Source organism: Myodes glareolus, chromosome 18, assembly GCF_982192425.1.
Source record: "Myodes glareolus chromosome 18, mMyoGla1.1, whole genome shotgun sequence".
In the NCBI taxonomy this organism is placed as follows: domain Eukaryota; kingdom Metazoa; phylum Chordata; class Mammalia; order Rodentia; family Cricetidae; genus Myodes; species Myodes glareolus.
Window position 1 is genome coordinate 10,976,173 of NC_142043.1, and position 16,172 is coordinate 10,992,344.

The window sequence follows — 16,172 nt, forward strand, 5'->3', positions numbered from 1 at the left end:
AGGATGCCCCAAAGCAAATCAGCTAGCTAGACTAGCCAGACATCAATATATCCTGCCATGGTATATATCATTTTCACAAAGTAAATCAAGTAAAACAACCCACATCAACCTCTGGCCTCCACACACATGAACACACACACACCAAGAGAGACGGGAGTCTGTGCCAGGTCACTGTGTAGTCAGCGGTTTTATGGAGATCTTGAGGCATTGCTGGAGATAAGAGAACTCTATGTACAGCTGGGGTTATGTTTTTCTTTCTTTTTTTAATATATAGTTGTCCTTGTGCATTTGGCTAACATTGAGAATAGAGCTAGAAGATACTTGCTAGTAAATGTCCTTTAATGAAGCCCACCAAAAGTGCCTCACAAACCAGGTGTGGGTAGCTCACACCTTTATCCCTGCAGAGCAGGCCAAAGCATGGAGAATATCTGAGTTTGAGGCTAGCTTGGTGTACATAGCAAGTTCCAGGACAGCCAGGGCTACCTAGTGAGAAATGGTTCCTTTAAACATGTTCTACTTTGTTCCTAGCACTTCCTCCTCCGGCTTTGCCTCCATTCTGCCCCTTATTTGCAAGTCTGGTTAACCTTTTACAGTCTGATGTCATGTTATACATCATGGGAACAATACTGCAGTGGGCTGTAGAGCACCATGGATCTGCCTGGTCGGAGTCTATGCTACAAAGGGTAGGTTTATGTATTTCAGATTTCTGTAGCTGAAAAACAGTCTGTCTCAATAAAGAGAAAAATGAGGACTATGTGTTATTTTATTACCTTCCCCTTTTCTCTGATGAACTCTGTGCCTGCTGGTATTTTTATACTGGTTGGTTATGGTTAACTGGGTCCCATTAGCCAGCCTGTCTCGGTCTCTTGATCCTACCTTTTGCCCAGTCCAGGATATGACAGAATGTAGACACTGTCACACAGGTTACGTCAGTCTTCAGTTAGCAGACCCACACATGCTCAATGATTATATCCGCGGGGAAGCTGAGTCTCAACGAGGTTCCTCCACTGTGACATCTATTCAGTCAGTAGAACGTGCACTCTGCACCATACCCTCCTTCCACCAGGCTCTGCACATCCAGTACTTACAAGCTCAGAAGCCTAGAGTGAAGCTTCTGTTTCTCGGCTAATAGATGAAGGCGTTGTCTCTGAGGGCTTCCTGCAAGAATATCATGTAAAAACAGGAAAGCCAAGAATTCAGATGAAGGCAGGCCTTCCTCTAACAGCTGCCATTAATGGACTGCCTCAGCAGGCTCAAGTATCTCATTGGTTAAGGCATGTGTATCCTTCACCCCCTCCCCTTTCTAAGCCTGTATTTAAGATGTGAGCTCAGACAGCTGGGTGTCCTGGGGGCTGCTGTGTGTGAGAAAATATCCGTGGGGCCTGATGAAGCGAGAATGACTGGTGTTCGTCCTGTATAGACTCTGACTCAAGCCTGTCAAGTTCTTCTACGTCCTTGGCAGCCTTTTCCCCTGCATGGAGGGACGGCCACCCTCTTCAGACCGTGGGAGATGGTTGAACTGTGAGATGAAGAGCAGTAGGCCCAGGTTTCTCTGGTTTCTCAGGACATGGGAAGGGTATCTGTGAGGTGGTGGGAAACTACAAACATAATCTGGTGTTCAAGATAGAAGTATCTCTGTTTCAAATGGTTAAAATTTAGTCCTTGGAGGTGCTGGAGAGATGGCTCAGTGGTTAAGAGCCCTGGCTGCTCTTGGAAGACTAGGATTCACCTCGCGGCACCCACATGGTGACTCAACCATCTGGAACTGCAGTTTCAGGGGACCTGACACCCTCTTCTGAGCTCCTTGAGCACCAGGCGTGTGGTACACAGACATCCGTGAAGTCAAACACTCAGACACGTGAAATTAAATTACATTAAAATATTTGGAAAGAAAATGTAGTCCTTGGAGATGAGAACTAGATATAACTCGGATGAGTGTGTGTTAGATGCCCGAAACCTTGCTTTGGCCACGTGGTTAGGTGGTTTGGTTTGGTTTGGTTTGGTTTTTTTCAAGGCCATCGTATAGGTATGAGACAAAGCTGGAAATTACATATATGCACACATAGCTTGTCACAGCAGTAGCTGGAGAGAACCTTAATTCACACTTGAGGCTGAGCGGTGGTGGCACATGCCTTTAATCCCCAGCACTCGGGAGGCAGAGACAGGTGGATCCCTGTGAGTTCAAGGCCAGCCTGGTCTACAAGAGCTAGTTCCAGGACAGGCTCCAAAAGCTACAGAGAAACCCTGTCTCGAAAAAACAAAGCAAAACAAACAAACAACAAAAAAAAAATCACACTTGAAATCTCTTCCTAGCTGAAATGGGAAATTTTGTTTTTCTTTGCCAGAAATTCTCTGTTAGGATACAAGCATGACCCCTTTTTCTGAATAAACAATTGAGATTTGTTTTTGTTGTGTTTAGTGTATGGTTTGCTATTTTTCAATAGTAAATATTTTCATCCTTTTTTAAATATTTGTGTTTTAGATTTTTTTATTTTCTAAACATGAGAATTTGTGCTTCAGGTGCTGCATCTGATTGGGATGGCCCTCCAGGAGGAAAAGCAGCACCTGGAGAGTGCCATGGAAGGGCACGTGGAAACGTTCACCTTCACTCAGAAGATCTCAAGTACGTATGACCGCTCCATTCCCCCTGCGCTCGCCTAGTGGTTTTAAGCGATGGCTCATAACTGCTATTACTTGTCGAGCTTCAAATGGCTTGTACTGAATTGAAATGTTGGAGACTACCTTGTCCATCTGTGAAATGATACTGTATTGGATCCCGGTAGAAAAAACTCTTTGGGACTGGATATTAGAGATATTACATCTGAATAGTGGTGTCACTAGAGCCTAACAAAAATATTTAGGGTCTGTGCATGCTGGAGTTCACAAATGTTAATTCACAAAGGGCAGAAAATAATGTAGAGTTATTAGCTTGAAAACTGGTATGACAGTTCACTGCAGCCTTTTGAGGCTCACATAACTTGATACGGAGGCTGCCAGAGGAGTCATTTACTGTGTGGTCCCCTTATGAAATTGGTGTCACACATATATTTACCTCTAGGAGAAACACAAAGAATGTCAGCACTTCACCTTTGTTATTCTCCTAGCTTACAAAAACGTGGTGGAGGGGGTCTGCAGCGTTCAAGATTGAAAGGTTTGCTGGAGGGGATTGGATTCTAGCTTTATATAAAGTAATTTGACTTTTTGTTGTTGCTGTTTATATTTGAATTATGTGACTTTTTAAAAGGCCAGGAAGATGTTGTTTTGTGACTTTTTGTTTTAAAATTTTTCCAGTAATCCTGAATTCAGTCCTCAGTAACACATATATACACTAAGAGGTTTTTTTTAAGATGTATATGTTTACATATTAGCTGTGGTTGATATCCATAGACACACACATAATAATAGAAACTGAAGGACTTATGTAGTAACACCCATATACATACCCCTGAACTTCACCAGTTAATACTTGGTATATTTGTTTTTATGTGTATTTATTTATTTATTGAGGCAGAGGCTCGATATGTAAGCCTGGCTGGTTTTGTATAGACCAGGCTGATTGGGCTGACTGTGTAGTCCAGGCTGACTGCAGACTCACAGAGACCCGCCTGCCTTTGCATCCTGATTGCTGCTGTTAACGGAGTGTACCACCGTGCCTGGTTTAATAATTCACTTGTTTTGTTTCTTTGCGATAAGCTTTGTAATTTGTCCTAGCTGTTCTGGAGCTTACTATATAGACCAGGCTGGCCTCAAAGCACAGAGATCCTCCTGCCTCTGCCTCCCAAGTGCTGGGATTAAAGGCATGCGCCACCATACCTGGCAATACTTCACTCCTTTCTTCCCATCTTCCTCCCCTAAACAGGGTTTCTTGACTATCCTGTAGATCAGACTGGCCTCGAACTCACAAAGATCTGCCAGCCTCTGCCTCCCAAATGCTGAGATTAAAGGCATGCTCCTCCACTGCTTAGCCAATACTTGAAAATTCATTTTTAGAATAAGCACTCATTCTTTTACTCTTGTAGGTTACAACTATGAATCTGTATTGTTTAGGATTTTTAAAAATATATCTTGTGAATTTTATATAGTTATTCATGTTTTCTGGATCAGATTGTGCCATTTTGTGCCCCATGGTAGCCCACACATTCAGTTTCTGTGTTTCTCTTTGCTCCCAAAGATGATCAGGCTCAACTTGTGCCTTTCCTGCCTAGCTCACCAACAGCCCTTTACTAGGGTGTTCATGGGTGAACTCATGGTGCTGGGATGGAAATGTAGGAATTCCTGGGTTGAAAGGATTATTTCTGTAACTTCTTTCTTTTAAATGATGGTGAGAATGTTTTATGGCTGTGCAAGAGAAGGGTAGAAAGAACCGAGAAGGGGGATATTTGTGTTGGGGGATATTTGATCACACAGTGAACCCCAAGTTTTTAGCATTTGCATTAATTAAATAAAATTAACTTTGGGTCCAGGAGTCTGAGTTAGCGACTAGTTGATAGAAAGTAATCCTGGAGCATCAAAGGGTATCTGGAAGAGATAGAGAGATGTACCAGGAGTAATGGGTGAAGGGATTTGGAGTGGAGTGGCTTTTTTGTTTTGCCAGAGTCCAGCAAGGAGAGAGGTAGCTAGTTGCTGCTCATCCTCTCTGAGCTATCGGGTTTTCATCCCAGCCTTTGAATCTCAAGTTGTATTTATAACTAGAATGATAGATATTTAGTTAAAGCTACCTTTAGTGACAGCATCAGAGCCACTGTGTATGGGGACAGAATTCCCACCAGGCTGCAGCCTGAGCAGCTGGGAGAGAAGCAAGCCTGTTCACTTCAGAGTCGCAGTTGCCGGCTGAAATAGCAGTAGATTAAGGTGCAGCCGCTGTGCCGAAGATAAGCAGCAGTGCTGTTTGTCTTGACACGTCTGGTTTCCTTCTTTGCTCCCATGCATGCAGGGAAGAGCAGAGGGAGAAGCTGCCTCTGCCCACTGCAGATGTGCTTTGATTTTCATAGGTGCCAGCCCATCTGCATTCTGTTATCTACTGGCATTTTCCCAGGAGTTCACATCCTTTCTTCTGCCTCCTTTGGCTGTGATGCTTATGTTTTCCAATAACCACACAAAAAATATCTCTGAGTCCATTCATTCTCTCATTGCTATAAGGTGTCAGTTTCCAGGGGGTGGATCCCAGAGGCTGGGTGGCTGGCTAGTCTAGCCAATCACTGAACTCCAGGCCCAGCATGGGATCCTGACTCAAAAAATAAGGTAAAGAACAACAGCGAGGCAGCTGGCCTCTGGCTTCCACATGCACTCACAGACACATGCACAGTCAGGCCGAGTGTATTAAATGATAGGCAGTCGCATTCTCTTCTGCAGGAGTGAGTGCTATGAAGTATGAGCTGGTTTTGTGCCTTCTGTTTCTTTTTCTCAGAACCTGGTGATGCACCAAATAACTCCCCAAGCATCCTTGCTATGCTTGAGACGTTGCAGAATGCTCCCTCCCTGGAAGTCCACAAAGATATGATTAGGTGGTTGTTAAAGGTAACATTTCCACATTGCTTTGCAGCTTGTGAGAAACATTAAATACTTGTTATTTGTAATAATGTCTCTTAACTTCAGGATAATAGAGGGTTTTTTTTTTCAGATGTTTAATGCAATTAAGAAGATAAGAGAGAGTTCATCCACCAGTCCTGTGGCAGAGACAGAAGGAACCATAATGGAAGAGGTAGTAAAAAGAAGCTAAGCCAGGCGGTGATAGCGCACGCCTTTAATCCCAGCACTTGGGAGGCAAAGACATGTGGATCTCTGAGTTCTAGGCCAGCTTGGTCTACAGAACGAGTTCCAAGACAATCAAGGATATGCAGAGAAACCCAATCTTGAAAAAAAACGACCAAAAAAGCAAGTTAGAGCCAGGCATGCCAGCATATCCCATTAGCCCCAGCACTCAGGAAGCAGAAGCAGGTGAATCTCTGAGTTCAAGGCTTTTCTGGTCTATGTAACTCATTCCAGACCAGCCAAGGCTGTAACATTGAAACCGTGTCTCAAAAAAAAGATAAGCTAATAATACAAAAAACTTTAGCAGGTTAGTATGAACAAATTAGGTTTCTCTGCAGTAAGGCAGTAGTTGATGCCATTCATGAAAGTTAAATTCCAAAAGATGCATATATTATAGCCTGTAGCAATATTCCAGTTTGTCCTTTCCCTTAGTACCTTAGATTGACTCTTGCATTTAAATAAGAAGGTGATGGAGTGGATCTTATTACAGTACAGATGCTTTGCTTAGGGGAAAAGACTGACCTCTAACAGACTGACTGACTGAGCATCTTTCCAGAGCTCAAGAGACAAAGACAAAGCAGAGAGGAAAAGGAAAGCAGAGATTGCTAGACTGCGCCGGGAGAAGATCATGGCCCAGATGTCTGAGATGCAGCGGCACTTTATTGATGAGAACAAAGAGCTCTTCCAGCAGACCACAGAGCTGGACACCTCTGCCTCTGCTGCTCCTGACAGCAGGTAAACAAAATAATGACTTTTCAGACTTCGATCATTAGTTGTTTGGTATGCTTTTAATCCTGTCGTAATTGAGTAGAAGTGGAAGTCTCCATTAAAAGACGTTCACTTCTAGGCAAGGGAAATAGCCCAAGGTCAGCCAGTAAACTGTGTACCAAACAAACACGGATCTGAGTTTTCTCCCAGAGCTAAAGCTGGCGCATGCTTTTGTAATCCCAGTGCTGGGGAGGTAGAGATGGGCTGTTCCTGGGGCGATGGCCAGACAGCCTAACCTCGTCAGCAAACCCCAGACCAGTGAGAGGTCCTGCCACCTGGGGTTGATCTATGGCCCCCAAATACATGTGCATGTACACACAAAAAGAAATCTCTAGCTCTGGGTGATCTGTGTGTCTATCTAGAGTGTTACCTTCTACAGAGAACCTTTGATGTTCATGAACGATTGAACACTGGTATGTGTTGCAGGCAGGTTGCTCTAAGATTAGAGATTGTGTTGAAGCACATAAAAGACTCATACCACTTAGTGTTATAAAAATCATGGGTTCAACATGTGTCTGTCTGGAATCTGTCACTAATGATTATAGAGAAACTGCTTTGCTCACTCAGTGTCTTCATAACCTTTTTGTTGCAGCCCTCTGGTTTCAGATACAGCACTCACAGCACTGGGCCCAGCACAGACACAGGTTCCTGAACAGAGACAGGTTGTCACCTGTATATTATGTCAAGAGGAACAAGAAGTTACTGTGGAAAGCAAGGCAATGGTCTTGGCAGCATTTGTTCAGAGATCAACTGTACTGTCAAAAGACAGAACTAAATTCATTCAGGATCCAGGTAAGTTCTAGCTTTTTACTAGATTTTAACCCAGTTTCACTGACAAGCAGCCTCCATGCCAGGCATCATGATTCACATCTGTAATCCCTGTACTCCATGCCAGGCATCATGATTCACATCTGTAATCCCTGTACTCCATACCAGGCATCATGATTCACATCTGTAATCCCTGTACTCAGAGGCTGAGTTCAAGGCCAGACAGGGCTATAGTTTGAGACTGTATCTTAACACATCTCTCAGAATTTCTTCTCTGAGCTCAGGGCATGAGGCATGATGGGGAACTGGAGTCTCTCAGCAATCAAAGCTTTAGATAGATCATGATCCTTTATTATCAAGAGTGTATATAAAAAATCCTAGGTGTGCTCAAGTCCCTGTATAAGATGGTATAGTGCTAGGTGGGGAGCTCAGGGGCTGAACACTTGCTTGCTGGGAGTGCAGGTCTGGCTTTCATCCTTAGCACTGAGGAGGGGAAACCCTGCTCAAATGCATAGGAATTGCATGCAGTCTTGGTGAATCCTCTAGATACTTGATCTCTAGATTACAGTTTCGATGCTGTGTAACGAGAGAATGACGGACGTAAGGAGGGTATGTGAGCTCCTGTGGAGGGTTTCCTGGATGTTTTGGCCCGCCTTCTATGGACACCACAGATGCAGGGCTTGTGGTATGGAGGGCCAGTTATCTAATGCACTTTCAACCTCACATCACCGTCAGGGCTGTTGTCTTCCACAGGTAATGAGAATTACAAGATTCTCAATTTTTAGTTACTAGAGTCTTGCCTAAATTGGTGCTATCTAAAGTCAATGTAAATTAGCGTTTCCTCACCCAGGTCTTCACAAACCTAAGGGTCCACGTTGACCATAGAAAAGTTAAATGCTTAGAGTTTTGTTTTTATATCTTTTATATCTTTGTTTTGTAACGCAGAAAAATATGATCCATTATTCATGCACCCTGATCTATCTTGCGGAACACACACTGGTAGCTGTGGACATGTTATGCATGCCCATTGTTGGCAAAGGTAATTTATATTCTTATTACTCAAGAGAAGCCATCTGAAGGCTCAGAATTAACTTTTAAAACAAAAGAAATTTTATTCTAGGGCTGGGGATAAGAACTAAAGATACTAGCAAACTTATGTGTATTTGCCTAATAAATAAGTACTTGCTTTGTAATGAATGTAAAGGAATAGTAAGAAACTTGAGAGTGACGGGTACATTTTAATATAACTGTATCAGATATATCATCCCTCCAGAGAAGAGACCAGCTCTCCGTTAGGTAACAAGATGGAAGGACAGAAAGATTTGGTACAGTAGGGTGAACTCTATATCATATAGGCTATATGGGTAATGCATTCTTTCTTCAGGTCCAAGGTGAACACTTCTGAATTACAAAGGTGTTAGTACATACTCTGTGGCTCCCGAGGCCCGAGAGGGGGAGCCCTCCCCTTGCTCTGCCCTGGTGCTTCATGTGCTCTCCAGCACTGTGCTCACTCTTGGTGTGGCTGCCCCAGACAGTGAGCACTGGGAAGTGACTCTTCCCTCTCTTGAAATGCTTATTAGATCAGTCAGGTTTTGTTGTTTACACTGCTTCTGTGTTAGGACTCCAAATCCACCTTGAAGAGTAAAGTAATTCAGAAGTCATACTATACTGCCTGTGTTTAGGACAGTTCAGTCAAGTTTTTAATTGTTTGCGAGAAAAATTACTTAAGGATGTTGATGCTTGCACCTCCTGCTGACATAAACCCCATGGATTTTGACACCCCTGTTCTCTAATTGTGAAGGTATTTTGATTCCGTTCAAGCTAAAGAACAGCGAAGGCAGCAGCGACTGCGCTTGCACACTAGCTATGACGTAGAGAACGGCGAGTTCCTCTGCCCACTCTGTGAGTGCCTGAGCAACACCGTGATCCCCCTGCTGCTTCCACCAAGGAGTGCCTTCGGCAGGTGAGCTCTTCCCAGCACTGTGCTGCATCAGAGATTGGCTTTGTAGGTGATGGAGGAGAGAGACTCAGCTCTGGGCAATTGTGTAATGCGACCCACCTAACCTTCTAAACATGTTATTCAGTCATCTCTTCTAGCCGATCTGTGGAGCTTGGTTATGAGCTGTAAAAGGGAACAAGCCAAAATATAACTTGTTTTATTTCCCCATAAGATGATGTAAACTTTGTTTATCCCTGAAAACCTAGTATCTCCTTTATTTATAGAAATCTTACTTTAAAGATGTTCCCTCATTCTTCCCAAAGGTACTACTCAGTCTGTTGTTGGGTGTGGTAGTGCACACCTTTCGTCCCAGCATTTGAGAAGCAGGTAGAGCTCTGAGTTCTAGTCTAGGCTGCACAGTAAGACTCTGTCTCCAAAATTTAAAAAAAACAAACAAAAAAAAAAAACCTGTCTTCTGCTCTCCATATGTTTCCTTGGCATACATGGGCACACACCATACACGGTGAATAAGTGCTGGAGAGATGGCCGAGCCCTAACACTCCTGCTCTCCAGAGGACCCAGGTCCAAGTAAATCTTTAAAAAATAACTATGTGGGTATTTAACATAAGTTTTATGAGTATAAGTTACCTGTTTCTCTTTCTTTGGATTCGGTTTAGAGCAGAGGTTGTCTTTCTTTTTAGTTTAGGGACTCAGAGTCTGACTTTGTCTTTGGTGCCACAAAACATTTATAGCTGTTGTCAGTGCTCAGTTATTCTGTGCTTTCTGATCACAAAGGAGCGTTACGGTGCTAACGTACCCCTGTATTTGAACTAGGAAGTATCAGCTGCCTGTGAGGAGAAATTACATTGGTTGGTTTTACCTGTGACTTTGGTGGCCAGGTTTTTTGTTTCTTTCTTATAGTTGTTAATGATGGCATAGCCACAACTGAAGAATGTTGTAGAACAGTCTTTGGGATCTGACACGATTGAGTCCAAATGTCAGCTCTGCCCCCTCAGGACCTAAGTCAGGCTGCATAACTCAGTGTCCTTGTGTATGACATGGGCACAGTCATACCTAGAAGCATTTGGAGGATCAGATGGGAGGCTATGAGCATCTTACAGTAAGAGCTTTGCTAGGTTTGTCACTAAGCATGTGATGAACATTTGTGGTATTGGTAATTGTGAAGTTTAAGAAATTCTGTCATATTCCAATACTAAAAATAAGCAGTACTTTCAGTGATATTATCATCATTGATCAAAATATAATTTCATTTCTGTTGGCCAGTATGTCTCCTGAAGTTTTTGCTTTCATTGTTCACATTAAACTCATCATCTCACCCATGTGGGCATCCCCGGTCCATCATATGACAGTCACCCTGTGGATTCTAGGAATTGAACTCGGGTTGTCGGCTTAGCAGCAAGCCCCTTTCTGGCTCAACCATCTCACTAGACCCAGACTTTTTTGTTTTTAATACGACACATTTTCCCTGGTCTAACTTTTGGGTTTTATTTTGTGTGTATGGGTGTCATGCCTGCATAAGTGTCTGTGTACCACAGGTCAGCTTGGTGCCCACAGAGGCCAGGAGAAGAGAGTATCGAGTCCTCTGGAGTGATGGGTGTGAGCCACCGTAAGGGTGCTGGGAATCAAACCCAGGTCTTCTGTAAGAACAGCCAGTGCTTTTAATTAACCTCTGAGCCATCTCGCCTACCCCATAAGCTTGATTTGAAATGTGTCTAAAATGCATATATTATTCAGGAAAGCTTTTTAAACTTTTTTTTCTTTCATTTGCTTTGTTTTATGAGATTCACCTGCCACTACCACTGGACAGCTTTTGTATCTTAATTAAACTAATCAACAAAGCATTAAGTGTTCTCTGTAATCTCTTCTAGGAGGTTAAATTTTTCAGACCAACCAGATCTGACACAGTGGATTAGAACAGTATCTCAGCAGATAAAAGCATTGCAGGTGCTTAGGAAAGAAGAAAGTGCCTCTGGTAAGTTCTGCGGGTGTGCCTGCGGGTGTGCGTGTGTTCATGCTCATGCATACCCATGCACAAACTGTGGTGTACTTTTTTCTCTAAAGTATGAGTTGGTTGGAAAATGTGTCTCCAAACAAAATTGTTTTTAAAACGAGAGTCTGGAGAAATGGCTCAAGTGATTCAGAGCACTTGCTGCTCTGGCAAAGGACTTGATTGAGTTCAGTTCCCAGCACCCACGTCACAGGTTTGTGGCTGCCTCTAACTCCAGGGCCTCCAACACCCTCTGCTAGCCTCTGGTACCCACATACACATCTGCCTTCACTCATAGACACACACAGAGAAATAAAATAAAAATCTGAATCTATGTAATAGCAGCTGGAGAGATGACTCGGTGGTTAGGAGCACTGGTTGCTCTCTTAAAACATCTCAGTTACCAGCACCTACATGGTGGCTATTTGTAATTTCTAGGGAATCTAAGCACCCTTCTGACGTCAGTAGGCACCAGACACACATGGTGCACAAATTTACTTGTAGGCAAAACATTCATACACATAAAATAAAAATAAATGTTTTTAAAAATATAAATAAGGTTGGGCATAGTTACGCATGCCTTCAGTCCCAGCATTGGGGAGGCAGAGTCTGGCAGATCTCTGTGAACTTAAGATTGAGCAGAGTGACATACTGAGACCCTATCTCAAAAAAATAAAAATAAATAAAGTATATAAATAAATGATAAAATCTCTTTATATATTTACAAATGAAACCTTCCATCTTAAAATTTAATATAAGCTAGTAGTGGTGTAACACGTCTGTGATCTTGGCACTGGAGAAACTGAGACAGGAAGATCATAAAAGGCTAGCCTGGGCTACATGGTTCACCCAGTCTCAAGAGAACAATAAAAATAAGTAACCTGATTTGTTTCACTTGTCTGTGTTGCAGTGGAGTACACGTGACTCCCCTTTCTCTGAGAACACACAGCTCGTGTTTATAATAGCGCTTCTCTCTCGGCCATTGACAGACTGAGGTGAAGGACTAGTGTTGGTTTTCGCTGGCGGGAGCAGCATTTCATAGGCCCTGCTCTGCGCTCTGTGCTGGAGGAAAGTGTCATGGGCAGGAGGCTTTGGCTGTGCTATGACGTCAGCGTGAACAGCTACAGATAGCGCACGCTCGGCCACAGCAGCACTCGTGCCTTGTGCGGACGCTTTGGCGGTTTGGAGTCAGTGGAATTTCTTTCAGGTTTTTTTTTTGTTTGCCTACATGGCAGAAATACATAAAGATTGTGTTCTGCTGAATAACTGTATAAAATGCCTATTTCTACAGATGCTCCCTCTTCAGAGAATGTAGAAGACATGAGTGACATACAGGTCCCGGAAGGCTTCAGGCCTGATTTTCAGCCTAAGTGAGTATACGATATCCTCCCCTTTCAGTCTAGCCCTTGAAAAGCTAAGCGAGCTGTGGGTGGAGCGTGTCTTGGCAGGCCTGAGGGTGGAATGCTGCCTCAAGTTCACATACTGCATGTTGTTGTAACAATCAAAGCTGTGTGAGCAGTGGTCTCAACCTGTGGGCCGTGACCCCTTGAGGGATCAAATGACCCTTCCACAGGGGACAAGTATCAGATATCCTGCATATCAGATGTTTACATTATGAGTCATAACAGTTGCAAAATTAGTTATGAAGTAGTAAGGAAATAATTTTATGGTTGGAGTCACCCCAGAGTGAGGAGCTGAGTTGAAGTGCTGCAGCATTAAGAAGGGTGAGAGCCACTGATGGACAGGTTTCACCCTGACAGCGCCTGCTGCTCCACAGTGTCCACTGCCGCTGTGTCCCTGACTCCCTGACACATCATCACGAGATCTTAACCTAGGCCACTCAGCTCCACCAGAGCTTAGGCCTCCTTCTGATCTCCACCTTTCCCTTAGTCACCCAGACTCCTCTTTTGTTGTACTCAGGAGCCAGTTAGTTACAAAGTCCAGCTCGGGGGCCAGAACCAGGCTGCTTGGTGCCACTGCTCATTCTGTGTGACTGTGATTCCTTAACCTCTGTGTGCCTCGTTCCTCATCCCTGGCGGGAGGGAGTGCAGGTGGTAAGGGCGGGGTGACAACAGTGTAAGGTCTTTTGGGGTCTGTGCCTGTGTGTCCCGAGTGAAGGCCTGATGTGGAGAGGGCCTCAGCCTCTGCTGCTCTGCTTCCCCGAGTCCTGGGTTTGTCTTTTCCCGTACTGATGTCCATACCCTCCATAACCTTTCTTCTGCACTTTCTGTGACCCCGTGCTGATTACTGAACTCAGGGCCCTATGAATACCAGGCATGTGCCCTACCTCTGAGCTGTATCTCCAGCCCTATTCCATGTTTTGAATTCAGTAATACCTTATTGTCAGATAAGATCATTTGGGGAGGGGGTTAAATCAGTGGTCAGCCTCTGCATTGTGTGTTGAGTTCTGCTCTATGTATTGGAGGGACCTCCATCCTGTAGCAGCCGATCTCCTGCAGCTGTGGTTCCTTGTCTTCCTAAGCTTGATGCCCTGCAGAGTACGGCTGTTTCTGGGTGGTGCTGTGATTCTGACCCAAGCCTGGCATTTGCTTTTCCATGCCCTGAGACTGTCAGGTACCTTCTGTCCCAGAGGCCTTGCCCCAACACAGGCCCTCAGTCTTCTGCGCTGGTTAGGTCAGGGCATAGCTGTCCTTGCAGTTGTCCTTGGCTGTGTTCCTTTGTTTGTTTTGTTGTTTGTTGGAGATTTTGTTTATCAAGTAGACAGTGTTCTGTCTGCCCGGATCCCTGCAGACCAGAAGAAGACACCAGTTCTCATTATAGACAGTTGTGAGCCACCATGTGGTTGCTGGAAATTGAACTCAGGGCCTCTGGAAGAACAGTCAGTGCTCTTAACCTCTGACCCATCTTTTCAGCCCTGTTTGTTTGTTTGTTTTTTGTTTTTGAGACAGGGTCTCACTGGGTAGCCCTGGCTGGTTACATACTCACAGTGGCACCTCTCATTTAGGAGTGGCCATGCACTACCATGTGGGATTCTGTGTTACCTGTTGAGAAAAAAATGACGTTTTGAACTCCTGTTCCTTGCCACTAGTTTGAACTCTCGACATCTTTCCTTGTTTGGAATGTTTGAGATGTCCTGATATCCCTTCCTTTTGTGTGACTTCTTAGTCATTGGGCAGTTTTGGTAACCCTTCCTTCTGTGTCTTTCACTGCTGAGCCTTTGAGTTTTCCCCTTGGGGACCTTTGTTTTTCATGGGCCTCTATTTACCTATATTGGCCTTCTTCGCTCTCCTCAGTCTCAGCAGCTGTTCTTCCCACCCACCCATCCATGCTGCGAATTGAACCCAAAGCTGTGCTCACACACTGACCAAGCCATCTCCCAGTCCAAGTTTAGTTTCTGCTTGCTAACTTAAGTGAGTGTTATGACCTTTCCTTCCATCTGCCTTGTTCTTGAGTAGCTATTTAACAGTAAGGCATAGATGCTCAGCCCTGCTGGGCCGGTCAGAGCTTGCTGAGTCTCACAGCAAGGTCAGTAGCCACCACCAGCTTTTGAATCAGGGACTCACTGATGTCAGTGTGAGAACAACGTTCCTCCAGGGTTCAGTTCTGGAGACTCCAGTTGTCTCCAGCTGTCGGGGAGCTTGCCTGAGATTCAGTTGGCAGTTCCATGGTGCAAACAGCAGATGGACCTGTTTACCCCTTCAGTCCTGCGCCTTTCTTCTGCTCACACCCAGAACAGAACCCCTCAGTCAGCACAATGGCATACAGCCCTCTTTGGATATGTTAATCGGTTTGATTGCCCTACAGGACAGAGCAACAGAGAGAGAGCCATTCTATCCATTTGTGCAACTTTTGAACTAAACCTATGTGTTTACACAGGAACCCGTATTCTGATAGCATAAAAGAAATGCTCACAACATTTGGAACGGCTACTTACAAGGTGGGACTGAAGGTTCATCCCAATGAAGAGGACCCCCGTGTGCCCATCATGTGCTGGGGAAGCTGTGCGTACACCATCCAGAGCATAGGTGAGACATTCCACAGTGCTTCTTCAAGTCACAGAGCTGTGGCTTAGAAATGTGATTAGAAGCTGGGTGTGGTGACATGCTCCTGAATCCCAAGGCCGAGGTAGGCAGGTCTCTGTGAGTTTGAAGCCACCCTGGTTTATAGAGTTCCAGGACAGCCAGGACTTCAAAGTGAGACCCCTGCCATAAAAAAACGAAAACAGCCAGGCAGTGTGGTGCACACCATTAATCTCAGCACTTAGGAGGCAGAGGTCTCTGTGAGTTTAAGGTCCAGGACAGCCAGGACCACACAGAGAAACACTGTCTTTTAAAGAAAGAGAGAGAGAGAGAGAGAGAGAGAGAGAGAGAGAGAGAGAGAGAGAGAGAGAGAGAAAAGGAAGGAAGGAAGGAACAAACAAGCCAAACCAAAACGAACGGTGCTTAGAAGAGCCAGCCTTCTTGAACACCAAGTACCAGTATGGTGCACAGATAGGCGAACAGGCAGACACTCATACGTAGACATTTTTTAATGAATGTTTCATGTAATGAAATACAAAGAAGTAATAAGAAGAAAACAGGAACGATCTGTCGACCAGCAAAATGCTGGTCTGTTTGGCGATGTAAATAACTGCAGCAACAGAGAACAAGTGAGATGGTGGCTGTGAGTTAGGGACCCGATAGGGTTTTTTCCTTAATTTTATGTGTACAGATGTTTGCCTGCATGTGTGTCTGTGTACTGTGTGTGAACCTAGTACCTGAAAAGGCCAGAATTGGGCATCGGATCCCCTGAAACTAGAATTGCAAATAGTTGTGAGCTACCAAGTGGGTGCTGGGAACCAAACCCAAGTCCTCTGCAAGAACAGCAAGTACACTGGGCATGGTGGCACACGGTTTAATCCCAGCTCTGGGAGGCAGAGGCAGGTGGATCTCTGAATTCGAAGCCAGACTGATCTATAGGGCATATTATTTTTTTCTT

General features: G+C 44.4%; 1 protein-coding gene across 2 annotated transcripts in view; it reads left to right on the forward strand.

The window, feature by feature from the left end:
• The window catches only part of Ubr2 (ubiquitin protein ligase E3 component n-recognin 2), an 83,040-nt gene that overhangs the window by 51,277 nt on the left and 15,591 nt on the right, over positions 1-16,172 (forward strand). For both annotated transcript variants that reach the window (XM_048445343.3, XM_048445342.3), the window contains exons 25-35: positions 529-683; positions 2,521-2,623; positions 5,408-5,517; positions 5,621-5,701; positions 6,308-6,486; positions 7,112-7,311; positions 8,233-8,326; positions 9,089-9,250; positions 11,116-11,219; positions 12,526-12,604; positions 15,072-15,220. In XM_048445343.3, coding sequence (XP_048301300.1) covers positions 529-683; positions 2,521-2,623; positions 5,408-5,517; positions 5,621-5,701; positions 6,308-6,486; positions 7,112-7,311; positions 8,233-8,326; positions 9,089-9,250; positions 11,116-11,219; positions 12,526-12,604; positions 15,072-15,220 — 1,416 coding nt within the window. The remainder of the gene's footprint in view (positions 1-528; positions 684-2,520; positions 2,624-5,407; positions 5,518-5,620; positions 5,702-6,307; positions 6,487-7,111; positions 7,312-8,232; positions 8,327-9,088; positions 9,251-11,115; positions 11,220-12,525; positions 12,605-15,071; positions 15,221-16,172) is intronic.